Below are 22,137 nucleotides of genomic sequence, written 5' to 3' on the forward strand. Positions count from 1 at the left end.
GACCTGCGCGGCCCCGCCCCCCCCCCTCCGCGCCCGCGCGCCGGCGGCCTGAAGGGGGCCGCGTGACGCCATCGGTGCGCGACTTCATCTTTGTCAGTGAACAAAATGGCGCCGTACTGCGTCCTGGCGGCTCGGCTGCGGGTGAGCGGGGCGGCGGGGGCGGGCGGCGGCGGGGGGGGCTGCGGCGGGCGGGAACCGCGGCGGGGCGAGGGCCGTTACAGGCCGGGCGGGAGGGCGGCCGCCGCCGCCTCCGGGCCGTCCCGTCCCCGCCTGTCCCCGCCTCCCCCGCGTGTAGGTCAGCGTGTCCCCGGCGCGGCCCAGCGCCCCGTTTCCATAGCGATGGCGGGGAGGCCGCGGCGGCAGCGCGGCCTCTTCCCGGGCCCCGGGGCAAGGGCGGCCCCCGCCGCTGGGCCCGCCCGGCCCTCAAGGTGAGCGCAAGGTGAAGGGGGGCGGCGGGGACGCGGCCTGGCCCCGCCGCCTCCCCCGCCCCGGCTGGACCCTGCCTCGGTGGGCGGGGGTCGCCGTCAAAACCCCGGGCCCGGCGGGGAATGGGCGACCTTGAGGGCATTGGCAGTAAAAAGTTTTTCCTAGAGATGTGCTTTTTTCCTCTTGTTGTCTGGTCTTTCTTCCCCTTATCAGTATGCAGCAGCACAAGGTGACTCCTCATTGTGTGAATGAGCGTAGAGGTTATCTTTTGGCTTTTTTTTTTTTTTTTTTTTTCCCTCTCAAAAATTCTACTTTTAATGTGAATAGAGTTCCCTAGGTGAAAAGGATGCCAAGCTCTATAGATAAATGGGACCTAGGAAGACTGAAAAATCTGCCTGGACAGGCACATAAACTGCCTCTCTTTCCAAGACAGTGATAGTGACTCTCGTCTATCATGACCTCTAAAAATCACATCTGCCTGTAATATGAGCTTGCCACAGAGATTCTCAGACTTGAGACGTTATTGTGTTTAATGTGCACTCAATAACAAAGTTTTCATGATCTTTAAAGCCTGGAAGGCAAATGCCAGGATGTGGTTTTCTTTTTTTAGGCCTGCTAACAGGGATAAGAAAGCCTGTGCTGCCCTTAATAAATCATGTGATGAACTCAGGCAATTTAACTTCCCAGTTTACCATTTGTGACCTTGGCCAACATGTTCCCTTTTCTTAGGGAGCCAAACCAAGAATTTGGCATCTAGTATACTGCAAATACTTTGTGAAGCTTAATTCGTGTTTTATATTGCTTCCTTACTTTAGAGGTAGGTCTTTTAGTAAAGTATAGCTTTTTTTTTTAATTTAAGCAAAAGTTACAGACTAGCACCACTTCAGTTAACTTTGTATATTCATTCTTAATTGTTAAATAGTTTTTAATTTGCGCTTTGAACAGAAATGACTACTCATAAAAATAATTGGTTCTCCTTTTATGGTGTGTTATTGCATGAGAACAAGCGGTCATTTGCTAAAATTAGTATTGTGTAAAACAAAGGCTGTGCTAGAACAGTGAATATTGGGAATTTAGTATTCTAGGAGGCTGTCTTCTGTTATTAGGTTCAGGGTACGTGTTTTTTTTTTTCCTATGAAGGACTAAATCTGGTGGTAATGAAACATGCTTCTAGGTGATCTCTTTAGGAGGCAATCTTTTTTCGCCCATGTGTAGCAGCCTAGAAATCAATGAATATGAGAATTGCCTTGCCAATCACTGTGCTGGTGCCAGCATTGACCATGGCACATGTTATTAACATTGGTTCTACTCATCTCCTATCCTAGAACTGCTTTGGAATTGGAACTGCATAGGAAGCTTACCTCTGAGGGAAATAAATTAGAATTATCCTGGTTTAGGTTAACCATTCTATATGAAGTACAATTCTTCTAATAGCCTCAGAGGGTCAATATCTTTTTCATGTCTATCTGAGAGATGCTTTTAGTAGAGTCCCATTTCTCAAGCCATGTTGGCTGAGGATTTTCTGAAAGAGTAGTACTGTAAAAGTAAACCATCTGAAGTATCAGGAGTTTATTGAAGGCCTTGTAGGTAAGTACTGAAATTATGTACAGGAAGCTTTGTGTACGCTGGCAGAAAGCAGTGTTGTCTAGAGCTAAACTGATCTTCAGAACCCTAATTTTGGTTGCTCTTTGGAGGTGGGTCTAGAGAATTAGACTGCATTTACGATTTGATTATACCACACTACTTTTTTTAGGCTGAATCATGGTGAACGTTGGAAGTTTGGCCAATGTTCTTACATCAGGGAGGATGAGGAAAGATGATATTTTGGGTTTCAGCTAGGATTTCTAGGACTGACTTCCCAGATGGGAGTGCATTTAGCACAGTTGCTACTCTTTTGAGCATGAGCTTTTGCTTACTGGACTTGTCTGCCGTATCTGCTGCCAAAATGTAAGTTAGTTTCTGAATTCAGATACCCCTTTCATCTGAACCATTCTCTGTAGTGAGCTAAATGCAAGATAGCTAGCTTTTTAAGATGAGCTTTTAAAATCTATACAGGTAAGTGTTGGCTTCCCTACAGAGATTTCAAAAATAATTTTCCATTATTGGCTGGCTTTTGTGTCTTGAGGAAGCTTTTCACCTGCCAAAATACCAATAGCCCTAGGAGCCCTGTAATGATTACTGCCATTTATTTTACTGAAATCTGAAAAGGACACTCAGGTGCTGGGATAACAGATTCAGTGCCAGATGAGAGGAGATCACTTAGCAGATGTTTGCTGGGTGGTCAGTCTGGAAATTAACAGTTCCTGGATAAAAGGGAAAATGTGGATTGTTGGCTGCCTACTTCCCTTGGCTGTTGGTCTCAAGGCACTTCTCACTACTCAGTAAAAAAACACCACAGAAGTGCCCCCAACCACCTACTATTTTAGGGAAGAGTGAAAGGGAATGAAGCTGGAAACTGTTAGGCTTGTGGCTTTTCCTTAATCTTCTAGTTCTGCCACCCTCTTTCTGAGGATGCAGTGGAAAAATGACAGGCATGGAGAATTGACAAGTGTGATGTTGTATTGTAGATTCTTTGAGGAATGATCAGAATTTTGAAGCAGGCAGTGTATGCTGTTGCTCATTGTTGGTGATGGATCCTTAGGCTTGCTGGGTGCTGATATGAGAGTAACTATATTGAATCAAATTAATTCCTAAGAGAGTAGAGATGTGGGATAAAATTTAGATCCCAGTAAAATGAAGATAGCACATTTTTAATAAATGCCTTTTAAAAGTCTTACATAGACAAAAATGATTCTCTAGTCTTCTGGAACTGATTGACCTAGGTGATTATTTTTCCCCAGTCTTACTGGTCATCACAGAAACAGACCTTCAGTTTTCTAGACTCCTCTTGCTGATCTCCATGTCCAGACAGGATCCTTCACCTCAAACATGCTCCCTTCCCACTTCTGGTAGCCTGAAGTTGTGGTCAGGCAGGAGTCAACTACTTCGTATTGCTACTCTGTGATTACTGTGTGAATATTTATATAGTATTTGAATAAATAGTACATAGATGTGTATGTTCAAACTGAAAAGATTTTACCTGAAAAGTTTCTTTGCACCTCTCTTTAGAGAGCCCTGCTTCAGATTTTTATAATAATCAGCTTTGATCCCAGCCAAGACTAGAATGTTATGAAGCCTCTGTCATTACTTTAATTTGCAAATCTGTTCTTCTGTATGCTGAATTATGATTAAATTTAGCTTTCAGTTTACTGGGTGACAAGGAGGAACTCCATTAATCAGTTGTGTTTCGGGGTTAGTTAGGGAGGCAGGGAAGGGGGAAAAAGGAATTACTGCATTAAACCAAAATACTTTTCATGGTCTGGGGAAGAGATTATTTTTCCATCAACGTTGATGAAATCTCTCAGTTTTTTCCAGCCACTCCAGCAGTTGGAGACTTCCAAAAGATGTCTTGTGAGGTGAAAACATTTCCACAGCATTAATTGGCTGCTAGGTAAAGAGCAGCTTATGTATGTTAAACAATATGAAGCTGGGTGGTATTTGGTTTGGGGTTTGTTTTCGTTTGGGGGTTTTTGTTGTTTTTGTTTTGTTTTGTTTTTTTTCTGGTGGAAGATGGAAAAGTCTCAACTCTGACACCTGTGATACATTCTGGAAGTTCTCAGCCTAAAGTGCAGCACAGTGAAATTTGATGACTGGGTTTCATTTGCACTCCTGGAGGAGAAATGCCCTCTCTTCCACCACCATGTTCACTTACTTAAGATATTCCTTAACCAAAGTGGTATGTAGCTGCTGTAGGTCTGTATTGCTCCTACCAAAAGCTGTATATCTAATAGCTTAGGTTTGTTTGGTAAAAAAAGCAAACTATACCTTTATTGATGGTGTGCTGGCTATTATGATCTTTCTTAGATTTCCTGATCTTTTTATTGTGTAAGATACTAATAAATGCTATCAAAAGGACAATAAAACAAGAGAGTTGGATAAAAATTGGTGATGTCTCGTTGATTGTGATTGTTTCAGGCGATGTTTTCAGTGCTGATTACAAGAAAACTGGAATTAATATTGGCAAGGAAAAATTAAAAACGCTTGAACAGATCTAAAGAATTGACTAGCATTTTTGACAATGCAAAACCAGTGGTAGGTACTGTGATTGTGTTCTGCGCAAGCAATATTTGTTGATTTATGATCATGCATACAAAAGGGATATTTAGTGCAATACTGCTATGTTCATTAACCTGTACTTATCAAAACCTTGTAACACTGAAGTCGAGGATGAATAGAAAAAACAGGATTAAGATTGAAGTGTAATACTGGAGGAGAAAAAACTCTGAACTTGTGTCCAGTCTGTTTCCAGAGTTCTAGTGCTGATGACTGAGACTTTCAAAGGACGTAAGAAACTCATGTGCCAAATCCTTGGAAGTTTTTATGGAGGCTGCCCTTTGACTCAGTTTACAAAGCTGCGTGAGAGCCTTTTAACCCTAGGCACTGACCTGTCTCTTTCAGGTCAGGTGCTGTGAAGGTGCCTCACCACAGCCTGCCCTTCTCCCACGTTCCAGGGAACTGTTTCACTGTGGAGGCTGCCAAGTGAAATCTGGGCTTTCTTTCTATGGCATTTTCTGCTGGAGTGTTCAGCTTGCAGTATAGTTCGTTTGTCTTGCTATTAACTCACCTGTAGGGCACGTCTTTGCTTAGGGGAAAGGTGAGTAAGCCTTTGTGAAATTGAAGATAAATAGCACATGGATCTGTGCAGCAGGGTTGGTGAAGCTGATGTGTTTGTTGCACATCTTGCTTCTCTCCTGCTCTGTATTACATCATAGACCAGGGGCCACTCTAGCTATCATTGAAACATGGCTCATATCATGTGGAAATACAAGCTTTGTAACAGTAGGCAAGGACCCTGCATAGGGAGCTTAGTATGTGATGATGGAACAAACAGGTATCTGCTCAGTCACCTGCCAGTCCTTCAATATAAACTCAATACCAGTGAGCAGATGCAAACCTAGGGTTAACTTCCTTTGGAAACTGCATAGGTTCTTCTCCACCATGGCTGTAATATGTCAGGAGTACAGCAAACAGGTGTTTGCTTAAGAATTATTTCAGCATTGTCTGAAAGCAGATTTCTTACTGAAAGCATAAGGCATCTGGTGCTATAATTAGAAATGTAAAATAATTTGGTAAATGCCACCCGTTCTGGGTAATCTGATGTCTCACTATTTAACATAATACACAGTATTGTACCATCAAATATTCATTGGGTGCCTTTAAAAGCCTTTAAGATTTTTCTATTCCTCAGCCTGTAAAATCCCAGGAATAACAACTGAAAAACCATTGATTTATTGATACGTTATAGGAATTCACTCTGAAAGGTTCCAGTGCTAATACTCTCCTTTTTCCAGCATGCCTTGAATAGTGGCATACGACGCTACCATGTTGCTCCTGTCCTGTGCCAGCGGGCCAACGTGGCCATGAGCCACTTTGAGCCTAATGAACACATAAATTATGAAAAGCTGGAGAAGAACATCAACATTGTCCGAAAGAGGTAAGAGTGGAGGAGGGAAGGGAGGAGGGGTCAGTGTGCAGAATTCAGGTTTGCAGTGATGGGAGAGGAGGAAAAAACTGTCATGGAGCCCTGGTATAGGGAATATTTACTAGGGAGAGCAGCTCTGAGCGGTGGTAGTCACAAATGTAGTGAAACGTGAGTTGTAGAGTCCCCACATAGTGGTGGGGCACTATGGGAAGAGTTGAAGGTTGCGATGAAGGACTGCGACATGCAGAGAACCGGGCCAGTGCAGAGGAGGTGCTAGAAAGGGCTGTGTCCTCTTTGTTTAATGCCCTCTTTGAGAAGCCTTCATACTGACCCTTGCTCCTTTCTGGGGAAGCGGCACGTGGGCAGTGGTCATTACAGACTAACGCTCCTTTGCACTGAGTTTCAACAGTGAATATTCTCCTGTGTTCCACCGTAGGCGTTAGGCACGGAAAGGAGGGCTAGGAATTCGTAGCATATGTAGACATAGTGACCTTAATCTGCTGATAGAGGCTTGTGTGCCTGCTAAGTTGTCATTCCTGCTCCACTTACCTTGGCAGTGGTTTGTATGACATGTCTTTCAGTCTTTGCATCCTTTGTTAAACGCAGTAGCTCTCATTTCAAGTCATTGTATCTACTTAGTTACTTCTCAGTAGATCTCACCACTGACATAAATAGGTTCCTCAGCTGATACAGCTGCAGGATGGAAGGTCTGAGGTCATGAAACCCCGCTTAGTTGTACTTGCTTGCTGTGGGATCTGGTATTTGTGAGCTGAGTGACCTCTCTCTCACCTCCACATTTGCTGTCTTGAGGTATAACTCAAGAAATGAGCAGAGTCAGTGTTTCTTTTACTGTGTAAAAAGATCACAAAAGAAAGCATTAAGTGACACTTATCCATGTACCTTTGAACTTTCTGGACTCAGCCCTTGTTTTAGTTGATATTTTAGTGCTGTAGGAAGAGCATGCTGGTTTCTGTGTGTTAATAGGTCTTAACAGTCTGAGTGATACAGCGAAGCGTTCTGTTACACGCCTAAAAGGACAAATGTTGAAGCACACAAGATGCAGATATTAAAATTCTTTTCCCCAGGCTTGACCGTCCCCTGACCTTGTCTGAGAAGATTGTATATGGACACCTGGATGACCCAGCAAAACAGGAGATCGAGCGGGGCAAGACCTATCTGCGCTTACGGCCAGACCGTGTGGCAATGCAGGATGCCACTGCTCAGATGGCAATGCTACAGTTCATCAGCAGCGGGCTGCCAAAAGTGGCTGTGCCTTCCACCATCCACTGTGATCACCTCATTGAAGCCCAGTTAGGTGGTGAAAAGGATCTTCGAAGAGCCAAGGTCACTATTGCAGAGACTTAAATTCTGTCTGTTTGAAAGCCTCTTTTCCAGACAAAGGAAGAGTTGTTTGGTTTGGTTTGTTTTTCTTTTTTTTTTTGACCCAGAAGGGCAGTCATGATTCAGATACGGTAACAGATTGTCTGTGGTGGTCAGCTCTGTAGATAGGTCAGATGCAGAAAAGAAACAGAGTAAATGGATCTTTGGGAGTTTTTTCAGCTGAGTTTCATCCATTATGTGGTTTAAAGGAACATAAATGTAGGAAAAGCTAGTCTTAATCTGTTAATGATGGAAACCCAGGTCATATGTGTGTTCTGGAGAGCGAGAAGATACCTGTTCTAATGGGAAAAAAGGGAAGACAGATTACTCTAGAGAGTTATGCTCTTTATGCCACAGTATGGCAGTGTGAAAAAATTCCTGAACATATGTCTGCCCAGCCCTGATATTTCCTGTGAGGGGGGAGCAAATAACTGCTTTTGTTTCCCAAACCATTTGCTAGTGATTAGCCAAAGAACACTAACTGAAGCATGTGCAGGTTTCAGGGCTAGCGAGGGAAATGTATAGAAGCATGGAGGATGTTGGGTTTTTATTTGGCAGCTTCAGTGTGTTGTTTGTCCAACTGCTGATTCACTGTCTTTTTAAAATTTCCTGCTTACTGTTTTACTGCTTACTCCTCGGTAGGGACTTCTGTTAAATATAGGCACATGCATCTCTGTCCTACATACCACAGTGCATCTGCCAAGGAAGAACATGCTCTTAGTGTAGCAGGGAGGTAGGGGAAATCTTCATACTCTAAGTGGACCTAGCCTAAGTCCACTGTCAGAGCCAGGAGGAATTGTGCCTTGGATGTTGATACCAAAATTTACAAACAGTAAACAGTTTGTGGGAGCTCAGCTGCATTTTAAGACTTTAGTCCCTATCTATTCCAAGAAACTCCTGACATTGAAGTAACTGCTGGCTTCTTCCTTCAGACCACAATAAATTAACTTACACCACTCAGGAGTGAATTTGGGGAGTTCTTGCTCTGCTTATCTCAGACCTAAGTTGTGCCCAAGTTGTACAATTAAAAATTTGGGACTTACTAAATAAGACAGTTTCTTTTCTTCCCTTCACCTCCTGTCTTCCCCTTCCCCCTATTCCTGCATTTGTTCTTTGGTGCAATTATATTTGCTGCAGCCCTGAGCTGAGCAGAGTCCCTCCTTTGCCATCCGCTCTGAGCAGAGCAAGTAAAGGTCCTGCTTTCTTCTGACTGGGTTCTGCTTCTGCTGCTGCCAGTTGGCACACAATGAATGCTGGCAGGCCAGAGGGTGGTTTGGATCTGCTCCTGGTACATCAGCATGCTTTACTGGAGGAGGGACACACAAACAGAGTGAAGTGACCCAACTCCCAGTGGAAAACGAGGCTTAAAGAACTGCTGCTGCCCCATGGGAAACTTCAGCAAATGTGTGCTGAGACAATTCTTCCATTATCTCCAGCAGTTTCCCCTTTTCTCCTTATTCTGAAGCTTAGCTGCATGAGAACAGTCTTTAACAAACTCTCTCCTCCTAGTGCTTATCTTATCTACTCTGCCACTCCTCTGCCAAGAAGTATCAGGGCATAATAGTGTCATACTTCCTTGGCAACCGTGGTTATTCTCACAAGCAATTTTCACAGTGTGACCTCCACCAATAATGGTGATAGTGCAGCAAGAAAGGCAGCATTGTGTGAGTCTTAAACAGGGGATTTGGTAGAATGAGAAATGACACCCACCAACTCCCTTGGCAGAGAGCAACTTCCAGTTCCATTTCTTAATCTGTAAAAATAAAGCCAAAATGCTTATCTAAGGGGTTTGAAATGTCTACAAAGCACCTGTAAAAGCAAAAGAAACAGCTGGTAGAGAATGAGAGGCTAGAAGAAGAAAGGGAAACAGGTTAAAAAACCTACCCCAATAATAAAAGAAATGAGCAGAGCATTTTTAAATGCCCTATTGGCAGGATTTTCCTTTAATTGTGTTCCTTCCCTTTTACTGTTTGGAATTGGAAACTAAAAAAGATGCTGTAGTAGAGCTACAGGTTGGTTGCACTTAAGTAGCCTGTTACAATCGATTGGCAAACAGTCTTGATCCCTTTTGGTTTTAAGAGATTGCTGTGTGCCTCCATCTAGCTGCTACAAAACTGTGGAGCAAACTGCAGACAGGCATGGGAGGGAAGGGAATGTGTTTGAATGACCTCTTGAGGTATGGAAGACCAAAATATGTTACTAATGCTATACGTTTCCCTGTGTGAATAGGACATAAACCAGGAAGTGTACAACTTTCTAGCAACAGCTGGTGCCAAGTATGGAGTGGGATTCTGGAAACCTGGGTCAGGAATCATTCACCAGGTAAAGTGTGTGTATGTTTGCAAGCTTTGAACGTGCAGTGGCTTTTTTACCTTAGGGTGAAGAGAGAGCTCAAGTGCAAACCCTTAGAGAATTTCACCAGCTTAGGGAAATACCTTGCTTTTCTTGAGGTGGGTGAGTTTCTTGCTTGCTCTCTCTCTCTCAGTTATCTTGACAACAGTGGTTTTTCTTAAAGGTTATTTTGGTCAAACTGTAACCTGATGCGCGATTAGGTAGTGCCAACAGCATACCATATGAATCACAGAAGCCTGAAATATCTTAACTGCTTGCGGGCTGGCCCCTCTTGGTACGATTGGGACAGTAAGGTGATGCTATATAGGGCTAATGTGAGTTGCTTTTGGTGGTAAGGAAAGCAGCCTTGGGAACATACTTTTTTTTAGGGTTATTTTGTATGCGTTTGGTTCCATAAAAACCAGGAGAGTATATGAGGACACCAGAGCAGCTTACTTTAAGTACTCAACAGTGGCAAAACGTAATGAGTTGCTATGTGAATTTGAATAAAATGCAAAACAGTTTCCAAGTCTGATATTCTCTTGTTATATCACTTGCATCTTAAAAGAATATGACTGTCATGAGAACTTACCACTTAATGAAGCGTTTTGTTTTTCAAAACCCAAGACCTCTGGCAGGATTTCCCTACCTTGCTCTTGGATGGTTTGCTTTGTGGGTCCTGTAGGCATTTTCATTATTCCTCTGAGTCACAGGCAGTAAAAATTGAAGTGCAGCATGAAGCAAAAGGAGTGGAGAGGAGAACGGATGACTGATAAGCAACCTGTCAGCAGGGGACTTGTGACTGGGTGCAGTCAGGAGCTCTCTGCTCTGTTTTCTCAGCTACAAAATGAGTTACTAAGGTTACCTTAAATTGGTGTGACACAACAGAGGAAGTAAGTAGAGCAGGTGAACTCTCCAAAAGGTTATGGAAACACCTCAGGTCATTTGTGCTCTGAAACCACTTGTAACATCTGTCATGTGGCAACATAGCTCCGTGCTGTGGTTGCCAGCTTTCTTGTGGCTGACTTTCTCTGGCTGGAGAAAATTGGTCGTGTTGTGTAGCTTCAGAGTCCAAGTCTGGCAAAGTGAGGCCTTGAAAGTGACCTTTCTCACGTGAGTATATTAATGTGAGCCACAAGCAAATAAAGCTGGAAGTACTAGAAGCAAAGCCTTGGTCTTCTCAATAAAGGGCCACCTTAATTCTGTCCAAGTTGTTCTGTGATGCACGTGCTGCGAGTTCTGTGCTTTCCAGAAAGGCTGTCTGTAATGTTGGTATGGCACAAACACAGTGAGAAGTTCATTAGCTTGAGTTCTCTACTGTGTTGCTACCATAGAAAACTCATTTTTTCATGAAAGAATTGTTTTGTGCTTTTCTTAATGGTTGAAGAGTCTTTTGTGGAATCAGTAGCAGCAATAAGGGAAGGGCAGCTTCTTGGTGTATTTGTGAGGAATTCTTCTATGTGATTAGGTCTTGGCTGGCAGCAGGGTTTGGGGGAGTCTGGTATTCTACTGCAGTGGGAGCATAAAAACTATGAAAGGTCTCGCTAGCACTGGATAGGTGAACTGACTTTCTCAGCAGTTGATTTAAGGGTGTGGACACTAAGGAACAGACTCGTGAGCCCTAACAAAGGTGGCACCTTAGCAAAAGCCTAAGCTGGAAGTAAAGAGTCTTCCAGTGAAAACATGGAGATCCGTTTCTAAAGTTTCTTACTATCCTGGGGCTGAGACTTGGTGCCTCATTCTGTCATTACATCCTCCATGAGGAGTATATAACAGAGGTGAATTTTCAATCCAAACCAAATTCAGTTACTTTCTTGCTGCTGAAATCTGCAAATACAAACTGATCTGAATTCTTGTTCTTGTCTTCTCTCTTGCTGTCTTCTTCCTCTTTCCTCAACAAACAAGCAAGTGAACAATCCGTTTTTATTTTCAGATCATTCTGGAGAACTACTCCTACCCTGGGGTTATGCTGATCGGCACAGATTCACACACCCCCAACGGAGGTGGCTTGGGAGGAATCTGCATTGGTGTGGGTGGAGCTGATGCTGTAGATGTCATGGCAGGAATCCCTTGGGAGCTCAAATGCCCAAAGGTAGGAGCAAAAGGAATGCTAATCCTCAATGTGAAGGGTGAGATATAAGATATGGAAGGAACGTTGATTTTCAGGCACTACATATATAAGGCACTATATACCATTACAGTCTTGTTTGTGATCATTCACTGGCTTAAACAGCTGGTCTGTGATTCGTTGATAGGTTTGAATTTCCATTTCCAGCCTTTGTATTCAGGGACTGAGAGCGATAGGTGACTGTTGATCTCCCTTCAGTTGGCCCTGTCAGTGGTCGCAGCCCTTGTGCACATTTTCTGGTACTTCAGGATTTTCTCCTTTTTGGTATTGTGGCCACGCAGGTTATTAGGAAGAGTTCTGAGGAATTATTTTGGCTGCTGAAAGGAAATAGCGTTAGTTTTGGTTTGTTTGTTTTTTTTTTTCCACTAATGTTGCTCAGGTTATTGGTGTAAAACTGACTGGCAAGCTTTCGGGCTGGAGTTCTCCTAAAGATGTGATCCTGAAAGTGGCTGGCATCCTCACTGTCAAGGGTGGAACAGGAGCCATCATTGAATACCACGGGCCTGGTGTGGATTCAATCTCTTGCACTGGTAAGACAATCTGAATCTCTTACCTGGAGTGGATTGTTGTTGAAGCTGGGTGTTGAGTTGTCTGTGGAGACTGGGAAGGGAATTGGGCAAGAAGTACTAAATGTTCTGCCTTAGCCTAGTCGGGTGATAAGTACATGGCAAACTGGGAGAGTGGGTGAGTGGTGTAACGAGATAGCACTCCCTCTCTTTGAAAAAGCGACCTCTCTCTGTTAAATGTTCTTGTGACTTTGACAACACTGAATGCTTAATTATGAAGAATCCTGTAAGATGGTGCCTCAGGATAAGAGTAAGGGTGGAGGTATTCCTGTGTATGCTTAGAGGGTGGAGATATCAGAGATAAAGGCAGACATTTTCATTTCAGCCTAAACCAGGCTGTGGATAGAGGAAAGAAACAGGTTAAAGCGGGGTACATGTGTGACAGTTACTAAAGAAAAGGCATTTTAGAAAAACAGGGGGGAGGGGAGAACAGAAAACAGCAGTTTAACATGCAATCTTACACTAGCTAACTGTGGGTCTTCGCTGCTCAATTTGAACCAGCAAAAATTGCAGTTGTCTGTAATAATGCTAGTTTGGATCAAATTGAGAAGTGTTTCTTCCTTTGGCTTGAAGGTCAGCCTTCAAACTGGGCTTTTCCTCTCCATTTGCATGGCTTGGCTACAACTTGGAATATTTGGTTTTACAAACTGACTGCAATTTGGGATTTTTCTTCTGTGAAATTGGAGGAACTTGACCTGTGATATCTGCTTCTAGCTCGTTAAATGTAAACCAGCAACTTCTACAGCTTCATCGCCATGTCCTTGAAAGCCATGGGTGATCAGTGCCACGACCAAATGTGTTGGGCTTTTTTAAGTTGTGTTCTGTCACTGGGAGCTTTTTATCCAACCCATGAAATTTCTGGCTCTTGCAGTAAAGATAAATGAGGTGATAGGGAGGGGCAGGACACTCATTGCAGGTATCGGAGACACTGCTTACTGCTGTAAATATATTTGGTGCTCAGTGCAAACAAGGGGTTCTCTGCCATCCCTTCCAGTATCTGCAAGAATCTGTCTAGCTTTCAACTTCTTCCTTGCAGAAAAGTCTGGTCGCAGCCCCTGTATTGATCAGAAACCTCAGGGGCTGAGCCAGCCATTACATAGTCAGTGTGTCCTCTCTGCTGTGGAATTAGGTTTCTGTGGCTAGTGCCTTGTGCTCTCTTGGCTTTGCTGTCTCTTCCATGGACTGACTTTTGAAGAACTGAGTGGCCTTGGACTTTGTCATTGACCCTGTGGTCTCTTCTCCCACTCCTTTTCTAGGAATGGCAACAATCTGTAACATGGGAGCTGAAATTGGAGCTACCACATCAGTCTTCCCTTACAATGCACGGATGAAGAAATACTTGGGCAAGACTGGGCGAGCTGGTAAGAAGGTTTGGGGATTGAAGTGAGTGGAAGTGGGGGTTCAAATGAAGGTGTATTCTGGGAGTAGTGTTCTCCTACAGTGGTGTCTGTGACTTCTGACCTTGCATGGTCCTGTAGGTCATCTGGTGTAAGTGGGGAGTCTGTAGATGAAGTGGCTGGCAAAGTATATAGTGGACCCCATGTGTTTAGCCATTCCAAGCTTTTTCTTTTCCCTCATATTTACTGCACTTTTCCCATCTCCCTTCTTTCTTATTCCAGACATAGCTGCACTGGCAGATGAATTCCAGCAACACTTGGTACCGGATTCTGGTTGTCAATACGACCAGGTGATAGAAATCAACCTCAGTGAGGTAAGGCTTCCTTCATGCTTGCCATCTTGGACGTTGTATGTGACTCTGCTTTGTGTGAATGTGGGCCAAGCTGGGAGTTTGATGGGACACCCCTGGTGCTGTGCTAGAACATGTAACAAACACTCAGGTTTGCTTCACTGACAGCTCCTGCTCTGCTGTTGATGTAGGAAAATCTTATTTAAACAGCTTCCAGATAGAGCTATGAAAGGAGTTGATTTGCTGCTGTGTTTTGGGGTTTTTCTTGGCTACTGTAATTTCTGACTTTGTCACTGTTTCTTAAAGCTGAAACCGCATATCAATGGACCTTTCACACCAGACCTGGCGCACCCTGTGTCAGATATTGGTGCTGTGGCAGAAAAGGAGGGCTGGCCTGTTGATATCAGAGTTGGTGGGTAGCATTTGCTCTTTCCTCTGCCTTCATCCTTGTGGCATAAATGTTGCTGTCTTGGGATAAGCGGTTGGTCGCGTAGCTTGGGATCCAGTCCTTTAATTACTGCTTTATGTCCTTTGACTTTGCTGCAGTGTCATCTCTTCATGGCCATATGAATTTCCTGGGAAGAGTAGTGACCACCTGGGCCAGGTGTGTGGGATGAGATCTGGGATAGTTGGAGGGATTTTAATCTAAAGAGGCAAACAGGTGTTTGGGGTTTTTTTGTTTGTTTTGTTTTGTGTTTTTTTTTTTTTCCTTCTTGCAAACTTTTGAATGACTGGGTTGACAGGAACGTTATCTGTTGAAGAGCACCATTGTTAAACATCTGCTGCATGGATTTGTTTGTTGCAAAGATCTGTCAGGGGTGTGATTGTCAGTCCTCCCAGCAGTTGGCTGTTGAGCTCTTAGAACATAATAAAGTTAGTACTTGCTGTCCTAAAGAACAGGCTTGGCTATTTATATAATCACTTGTGGGATGGTAACCTGTTGGCTGGCTTCTCAAGTGCTGCTCACTGGGGGAATTAAAAGAATGCAAATACATCGTAAGGGCCACATCCCAGGTGGGAAATGTATTATTCAGTAGTGTTACAAGAGCAGCTGTAACTGCAAGAGAATTTATTTTTTGCTGGTTAGCACCAGAACGCTGTCAGGACGGACAGTATGTCCTCGTGTGGTCTTCATACTGTAGCAAAGGATGCTTTCTTTTCATAATTTCCTCCATTTCTTGCCATCTGGATTCAAAGCCTTTCCTGTCTTTGTAGAAGAATTCCTCTCTGTGGTAACTTGCTTAACCAAAGTGTGAGCAGGTGACACTCTGATCTTGTAAAACAATAACCAGACTAGTGACCAGGTAGTGTGTTCTGACTGTGCAACCTCCAAGGCTGGACAAGGGATTACCTGTGACTACAGTGTATTGCTGGGAGGTTTGGCAATGTTAGTACATGAAACCGTTTCAGATTTCCTTGTCAGCAGAAAAGGTGGCTGTCCCTTGTTTTTCCTGCTGAGAGATGGGTCAGGGAGAAACTTCCTATACCTGGGGCTGCAGTAGCCACCTCCCTGTTTCTGTCGAATGCCACAGGCTTGATTGGCAGCTGCACCAACTCCAGCTATGAGGACATGGGACGGTCTGCAGCAGTGGCAAAGCAGGCACTAGCACATGGATTGAAGTGCAAATCTAAGTTCACAATCACGCCAGGCTCCGAGCAGATCCGTGCCACCATTGAGAGAGACGGTTATGTGAGTATGGCGGCTCTTTACACTTCCAAACAGTAAGTGTTAAATGCTCTTCCAGGCAGTACTCGGGAGTCCTGAGGTACCGAATGGAAACCTCTTAAATTTTGTCTTCACTTATCACTAGAGGTGCAATTACTGACGTAGTAACCAGCCCGTGGGTCCTGCCGTTACCTTGACAGTGTTTTGACCTAATATCTTTACTACCTGTGCATATGAGAACAGTATTGGAACTGGACATAGCTGAAACGGTTGTCAGGAACTGCTGGGGCCCTGGGGAGGTAACAGTATGCATAGCAAAGGATGATTCATGCTCCTTGAGATTTTGTGGATGGCCATGGCTGAGGAAGGGCTAGCACCCACCTGCAATCCAGTTTTCTCCTTTAAGAACAGTTTAGGATGTGAGCAAGCCCTTTGTCGGAACGTGGTTCCCATTTTAGACTGAACTTATGGCAAAACTCAGATTAAAAAGGATTGTTTCTGTAGAGGAACTGTTACCTACTTTCTCCCCTTTTCTGTGCAGAAGATTATATTTTAATTGATTATAATATTTAGTAAACGTTAGATGCTGTTATAGCATGGGGACCAAGTCTTTACATGTGGGTAGGCCCAGCCAATGCTCAGTGCCTCCTCCAACCACTTCCACGGTCTAGTCATACCTTTCCTTAACAGCTGCCCTCTTAATTGAATCATTTGCTGTACGGATGGAGCAGGCACACATACTTGCTTGCACTGTTAGTGATTCTCCCTCACATGGACAGGAAGGGTGTAGGACATTAATCAGACCAGTCACTGCCCTTCAGTGGAATATCTGCGAGTAACTGGATTGCTCAATTTGCAGTAGCTAGAGAATGGGGACATCATGGCAAGTCATCCTGTGCTCTTCCCCAGCGTTAACATACAGCTTTACTGGGATCAAACCCCCTGTATTTATAAGTGACGCAAAACTTGCAAGTGAAAGAGTTAGGGGAATTTTCTCAGGCTTGGTACTTTCTATTAGAAGACAGGTGCCCTCTTCCTCTGAGAGAGCAACCCCGGAAGCATATGCCAGACTTGCTACTAATAACAAAGTTGTTCTCTGCCCCCAGGCGCAAATCCTGCGAGATGTTGGAGGGCTGGTTCTTGCCAACGCTTGTGGGCCATGCATTGGCCAGTGGGACAGGTAAAGTGAAAGATGGACTTCACCCTAGCTTTGTATCTTTTAGCTCATAAAGCACTCTGTAAAGCCAAACTTGATTGTAAATATAACACACTGGGAGTTAAATGCTTAAAGTTGGCCATAGCTGTCTGTCTGATCTGTATGGGAAGAGAAATGAAAGACTGCGGGTGTATGTTGAGCCTTTAGGTGAACGAAGCTGAAGTGCAGCCACACCTGGAGGCTTCTTATAGTAGGCAAAAAATGAGGAGATTTGTTACCTGTGAGATGGTGGACTGGAGTTTGTACGGTCCTTTTAAAATAGGAACAGTGCATTGGTCCGACCTCAATCATGGAGTGGCAGGGAGGAAAATTCCCAATAGAAGGGATGGGAGACATACTCTCATGTAGCTTTGTTATTGCTAATTGTGGGGATGTTCAAGGGCAACGTACTTAGCTGGTTATTGTTTAGACAGATCAACAGTGCACAACAGGAGCTATGAAAACTACTCCAGGAATCGGTGTCTGACTTGGTTTTGCACTGTCCTTGGCTTTGAGTCTGTGCTTAAAGGAGGAAAACGTGTCCAGGCACCAATTCACGTTTCCAAAGGATAGTGATGGCTATCAAAACCAAGCTGGGGGATCTTAGTAGTGAGACGTCTAGAAGCAATGTTCTCTTTGGATTTGATGAGCATGTTTGTTCCTTTCACAGAAAGGACATCAAGAAAGGAGAGAAAAACACAATAGTTACATCCTACAACCGGAATTTCACAGGTCGTAATGACGCCAATCCGGAGACTCATGCATTTGTGACCTCTCCAGAGGTAAGAAACAGCCAGAGTGGGGCTGTGCAATAGTTCAGGGTGTCTCAGGAGCTAATTCCTCTGCCTGTAGAAGAGACCCAGTGTAGCTTGGTTCATAACTTGACTTCTGGCTTTGAGACTGGTAGGCGTAGGACTTTCAAATGAAGAGATGGGGGCTAGAATATGCCTTTAAATTTGTCTTTTTTTATTTCAGATTGTCACAGCCCTGTCCATTGCTGGCACTCTAAAATTTAACCCTGAGACAGATTACCTGACGGGAGCAGATGGAAAGAAGTTTAAATTAGAAGCACCTGATGCAGATGAGCTGCCTAAGCTGGTAACTGCTTGCTCTGGAGAGGGAGGGAGGGAAGACCTGTCCCGAATAGTGTTTTAGTTGTGAGGGAACTCTCATGCACTGACCTCTTCCTCAGCGTTACAGCTAGAACAGGTGCAGTTGCCTGTTCTGGCTTGTTCTCTTCATGTGCTGTTGGGGCTGGATGAGGCTGATGAATTTTTTTTTTTTCTTTGGAAGGAATTTGACCCAGGCCAGGACACCTATCAGTACCCTCCCAAGGATGGCAGCGGGCAGCATGTGGATGTGAGCCCCACCAGCCAGCGCCTCCAGCTTCTTGAGCCCTTCGATAAGTGGGATGGCAAGGATCTAGAAGACATGCTGATCCTCATCAAGGTCAGGAGCGAAGTGGGGAAACACCGGCTACGACAGGACTGCTCAAACAGGGGTTTGCACATCAATTGCTAGAAGGTTTGGATGTGCCTTTGAGCTATCTGTGATTCCGTGACCACATTGTTACGGAAAGTGGAGCAAGGGCCTTCCTTCCTTCCTTCCTTCCTTCCAGGTGTTTCCTTCTGATACTTTATTTTAACTAAGAGACTTTTCTCCTTTGGGCTAGTGGTTGGCTGATACCATGAAAAATGAAGCTTGTTATACCACGTAATACAATCCTACCTGTACCGTGCAGGCTGCAGAATTTGTCCCAGTTATAACCTGCAGCAGAAAGGAGGATGGCTTCTTTAGTTAGTGTCTCTAATACCTGACTCTTCTGAGATGCATTTTGTCTGAAACGAGATCATTTGGAACTTCTCGTCCATCAGTATGTGTGTTCTCTTCCCATTTCACAGAAAGAGAAATTACTTCACAGTAGCTAGACATTGCATTTCAGTCTCTTAATGGAGACATGGGTTTCTCCTCACTGCCTGTGGTGAATTAATAGGTTGAAAACTTCAGCTGATGCAGTGGTGGGTTCTGAAATGCAATCCCTTAGGAACTGACCTTCAGGAACATTGCTGATTCCCAGTGGCAGAGAGTTGCAGGTACTCCCAAGGGCCACACTGAGCTGTGCTTGAGGTTTTTGACACAGGCAATTCCTTTGCAAACACTTTGGGACTTACCAGTTGGAAGGCCATTATCTCTTGTAGGGAATTCTGTTCTTGCAAGCTGAGAAGGCTTATGTGCAGATGGGAAACTTAGAGGAAACACTCGGCATCTTACTGAACTCCCCCAGCAGGGAGGCTGAGCTGTAGCAGGAAGGGCTTAATTGCTTTTTGCACCTGAAGAACCTGCTGCTGAGGGAAGTGAGGACATGGCAGGAGATGTCATGGCTAAGCTCATTTTTGTAATTTACCCTTTGGAACAGGGATGTTCTTCCTACCCAAGGCAGGCAGAATGACCATTGTGTTCTGCCTTAGAGTGGCTTGATTCTGTAACAGATGTAATTCTCTTGGGTTTGTGCCCTTAAAAAGATGTGAGGATCCTTTAGAATAAAAAGTGTTGAGGAAGGGTCAAGTCATTGATCTGTCCTAAGACATTCTTCTCTTCTACTACCCTTTAGGTAAAAGGGAAATGCACCACTGACCATATTTCTGCAGCTGGGCCGTGGCTCAAATTCCGCGGCCATCTGGACAACATCTCCAACAACCTGCTCATCGGTGCCATCAACATTGAAAATGGCAAAGCCAATTCTGTGAGGAATGCATTAACCCAGGAGTTTGGGCCAGTCCCAGACACAGCCCGTTACTACAAGGTGGGACTTTCCCCTGACGCATCTATTTTAAGAGGCTGTTTACACTTTGGGCAGTCTGTGCCAGAACTGAGGATGTCACCCTCCTGCTCTCAAGTAACAGCAGCTGTGAATTCACTCAGCATTGAGGCTTTTTCTTGGGACTTCCTCTGATGATGGCAGTTGCCGTAGGAGATTGTCTCCCTACCTGCTATAGGGAAGTGGGAGGAGGATCTCATGACCCAGAGGGGACCAGAAAGGGGAAGAGCTCTCTTAGGCACCGCACACCTTACGAGGCACAGGTGTCATCAGACTGCAATTAAATCTTGCCTCCTGGAGTGTTTCACCTGTGACTAGTCTAATGTTTAAATAAATTCTAATCTTGTCCCCTTCATTCTTTAAAATTTGGCCTAGAACCTCAAAAAAATGTCCTCTCATCCTCTGAGCAGCTTGGCAGTGGTCTCAGATCAGTTCTTCCAGTAGACAAAGTTTTCCTGTATCGCTTCCTGAAGTGGAGCAGGGATCATGGCTGGTGTGAATGCTGCTCTGGTGCAGGACCACGGAAGGAAAGGTGGCAGCAAGGATTTGCTCTGGATCCCAAGGGCAATCCTCCCCCCACCCCTCCTCGGGGAAAGATGGCAGTGCCTAGCTGCTGTGAGGCACTTGATACCTTTCTTTCTGTCTCTGGAACCAAAGGGAGCCTTCTGGGAGAAGGTGTCGCAGCACAGCAATGTCAGTAGTGTAGCACTGAAATTCGATGCGTGGGTGGATGTTTATTGTTAATACCTCGCTTTGAGCGACTGCAGAAATGTAAATCTGTTCCTTCTGTCACAGAAAATGGGTGTCAAATGGGCAGTTATTGGGGATGAAAACTACGGTGAGGGATCAAGCCGGGAGCACGCAGCATTGGAGCCCCGTCACTTGGGGGGCAGGGTCATCATCACCAAGAGCTTTGCCAGGATCCACGGTGAGTCCCACTTCCCCTGTGATGTGTGTAAACAGGATGTATTTGGTTTGGGTGGAAGTGGCCTCTACCTCACCCCAGGGCTCAGCACCGAGGGCAGGAACCCTCTCTGCTGACAGATTGCAAAGTCCCTCCTGTCAGGAATCCTGTTACACGTCTAGTCAGATACACCACTAAGGGTGGACGTGCCGATTTTGCTACAAATACAGTACTTGTTGCTGGAATAACACCCTGAGAAGCACTAGGCAGCCAAAAGGTGATCCTGATCCCCTGCAGTGTGTTGTTACAAGCGTGCTTGGTGGCTCGTTCCCCACAGAAACCAACCTGAAGAAGCAAGGCCTACTGCCTCTCACTTTCGCTGATCCAGCAGACTACAACAAGATTCATCCTGTGGACAAGCTAAGCATCGTGGGGCTGGCAGACTTCGCCCCCGGAAAGGTAACGGCCCGCGTGTCTTGTCACAGCCCCGGGGGGGGCAGGGAGGTGCCCCTGACGGGGAGCAGGGTCGTGCTGCGTGCTCAGGGCCTGCCAGCCGGGCGAGACGCTTTGCACCCGCCGTCAGCGGGGATAGAGCGCGAGTCAGAATCGGCTTGCGTTGTCCTGAACGGTTAGGAGAAACCTTTGCACGGTATTCTGAATTCCTGGAGTTGGTGCCTTAAGCACGAGCGTTCCCTGGAAGGAACTGCATCCACACTTCTATGTTAACACCCACCGCGAGCTACAGTTTTCCATTTTTCAATCCGTTAAAAACATGCAGCAGTTTTCCTGTGAGAAGCTTCAGTTAACTTGCTCCCTTGAAAGCGAAGGGGGGAAAATAAAAACTGTCTTCTTCCTTCAGCCTTTGAAATGCATCATCAAGCATCCCAACGGGAGCCAAGAAACAATCCTGCTGAACCACACCTTCAACGAGTCACAGATAGAGTGGTTCCAAGCTGGCAGTGCCCTGAACAGAATGAAGGAGCTGCAGCAGAAATCAAGCTAAGTGCGCACAATGCCCCCAGTGCACTGGACTCAATTCAGCTTTGGCATTTTCATAAAAGTGCAATTCCATGCCTACTGTTGGAATAAATGTCTGATCAAATGTAACCATAGCTTCCTTTTTGTTATGGTACTTCCTCTTCACTGACACGATGAAAAGGGAGTGCAGCTAGGCTTACTTTTGTCTTTTAAATTCCCCAGCTCCCTTTTTCTATTTTGGCTCAATTTTCGGTTGTTCCACAATTATTTATATTTGGAAAGAACCAGCTAAGGTGGGTTTGTCTGCTCAGTTGGTTGTTTTCTGCCCATTCACTTTACTGATGGCTAAAGACTTAAAATAAAAGAATGTGACCATCTCTTCTGCCTTGTGTTGTTATATTCACAATTCTGCTCTTGAGCCCCTGCTTCCCCTGTCAGTGTTGCTGGGAGAGTGGGAAAGAACTTCTTGGAGATATGGGATGGTACCTGCCCAGTTCTTATTCTGTAAATCATTGCTATATGAAATAAATAAAAACC

At 44.8% G+C, this 22,137-nt stretch overlaps 1 protein-coding gene across 1 annotated transcript; it reads left to right on the forward strand.

Moving 5' to 3' along the window:
- Positions 1–40: 40 nt before the first annotated feature.
- On the forward strand, positions 41–21,977 carry ACO2 (aconitase 2). Its single transcript, XM_042791931.1, has 18 exons — positions 41–141; positions 5,817–5,959; positions 7,033–7,291; positions 9,557–9,649; positions 11,592–11,750; positions 12,166–12,316; positions 13,609–13,713; positions 13,972–14,063; positions 14,346–14,451; positions 15,572–15,729; positions 16,812–16,885; positions 17,571–17,682; positions 17,876–17,998; positions 18,194–18,349; positions 19,512–19,703; positions 20,514–20,646; positions 20,960–21,081; positions 21,482–21,977. Exons 1-18 carry the CDS (start codon positions 106–108, stop codon positions 21,623–21,625), a joined length of 2,358 nt encoding a protein of 785 aa, XP_042647865.1. The 5' UTR covers positions 41–105; the 3' UTR covers positions 21,626–21,977.
- Positions 21,978–22,137: the final 160 nt, after the last annotated feature.

This window comes from Tyto alba, unplaced genomic scaffold, assembly GCF_018691265.1.
Source record: "Tyto alba isolate M040663 unplaced genomic scaffold, T.alba_DEE_v4.0 Super-Scaffold_2, whole genome shotgun sequence".
NCBI classification, from domain to species: domain Eukaryota; kingdom Metazoa; phylum Chordata; class Aves; order Strigiformes; family Tytonidae; genus Tyto; species Tyto alba.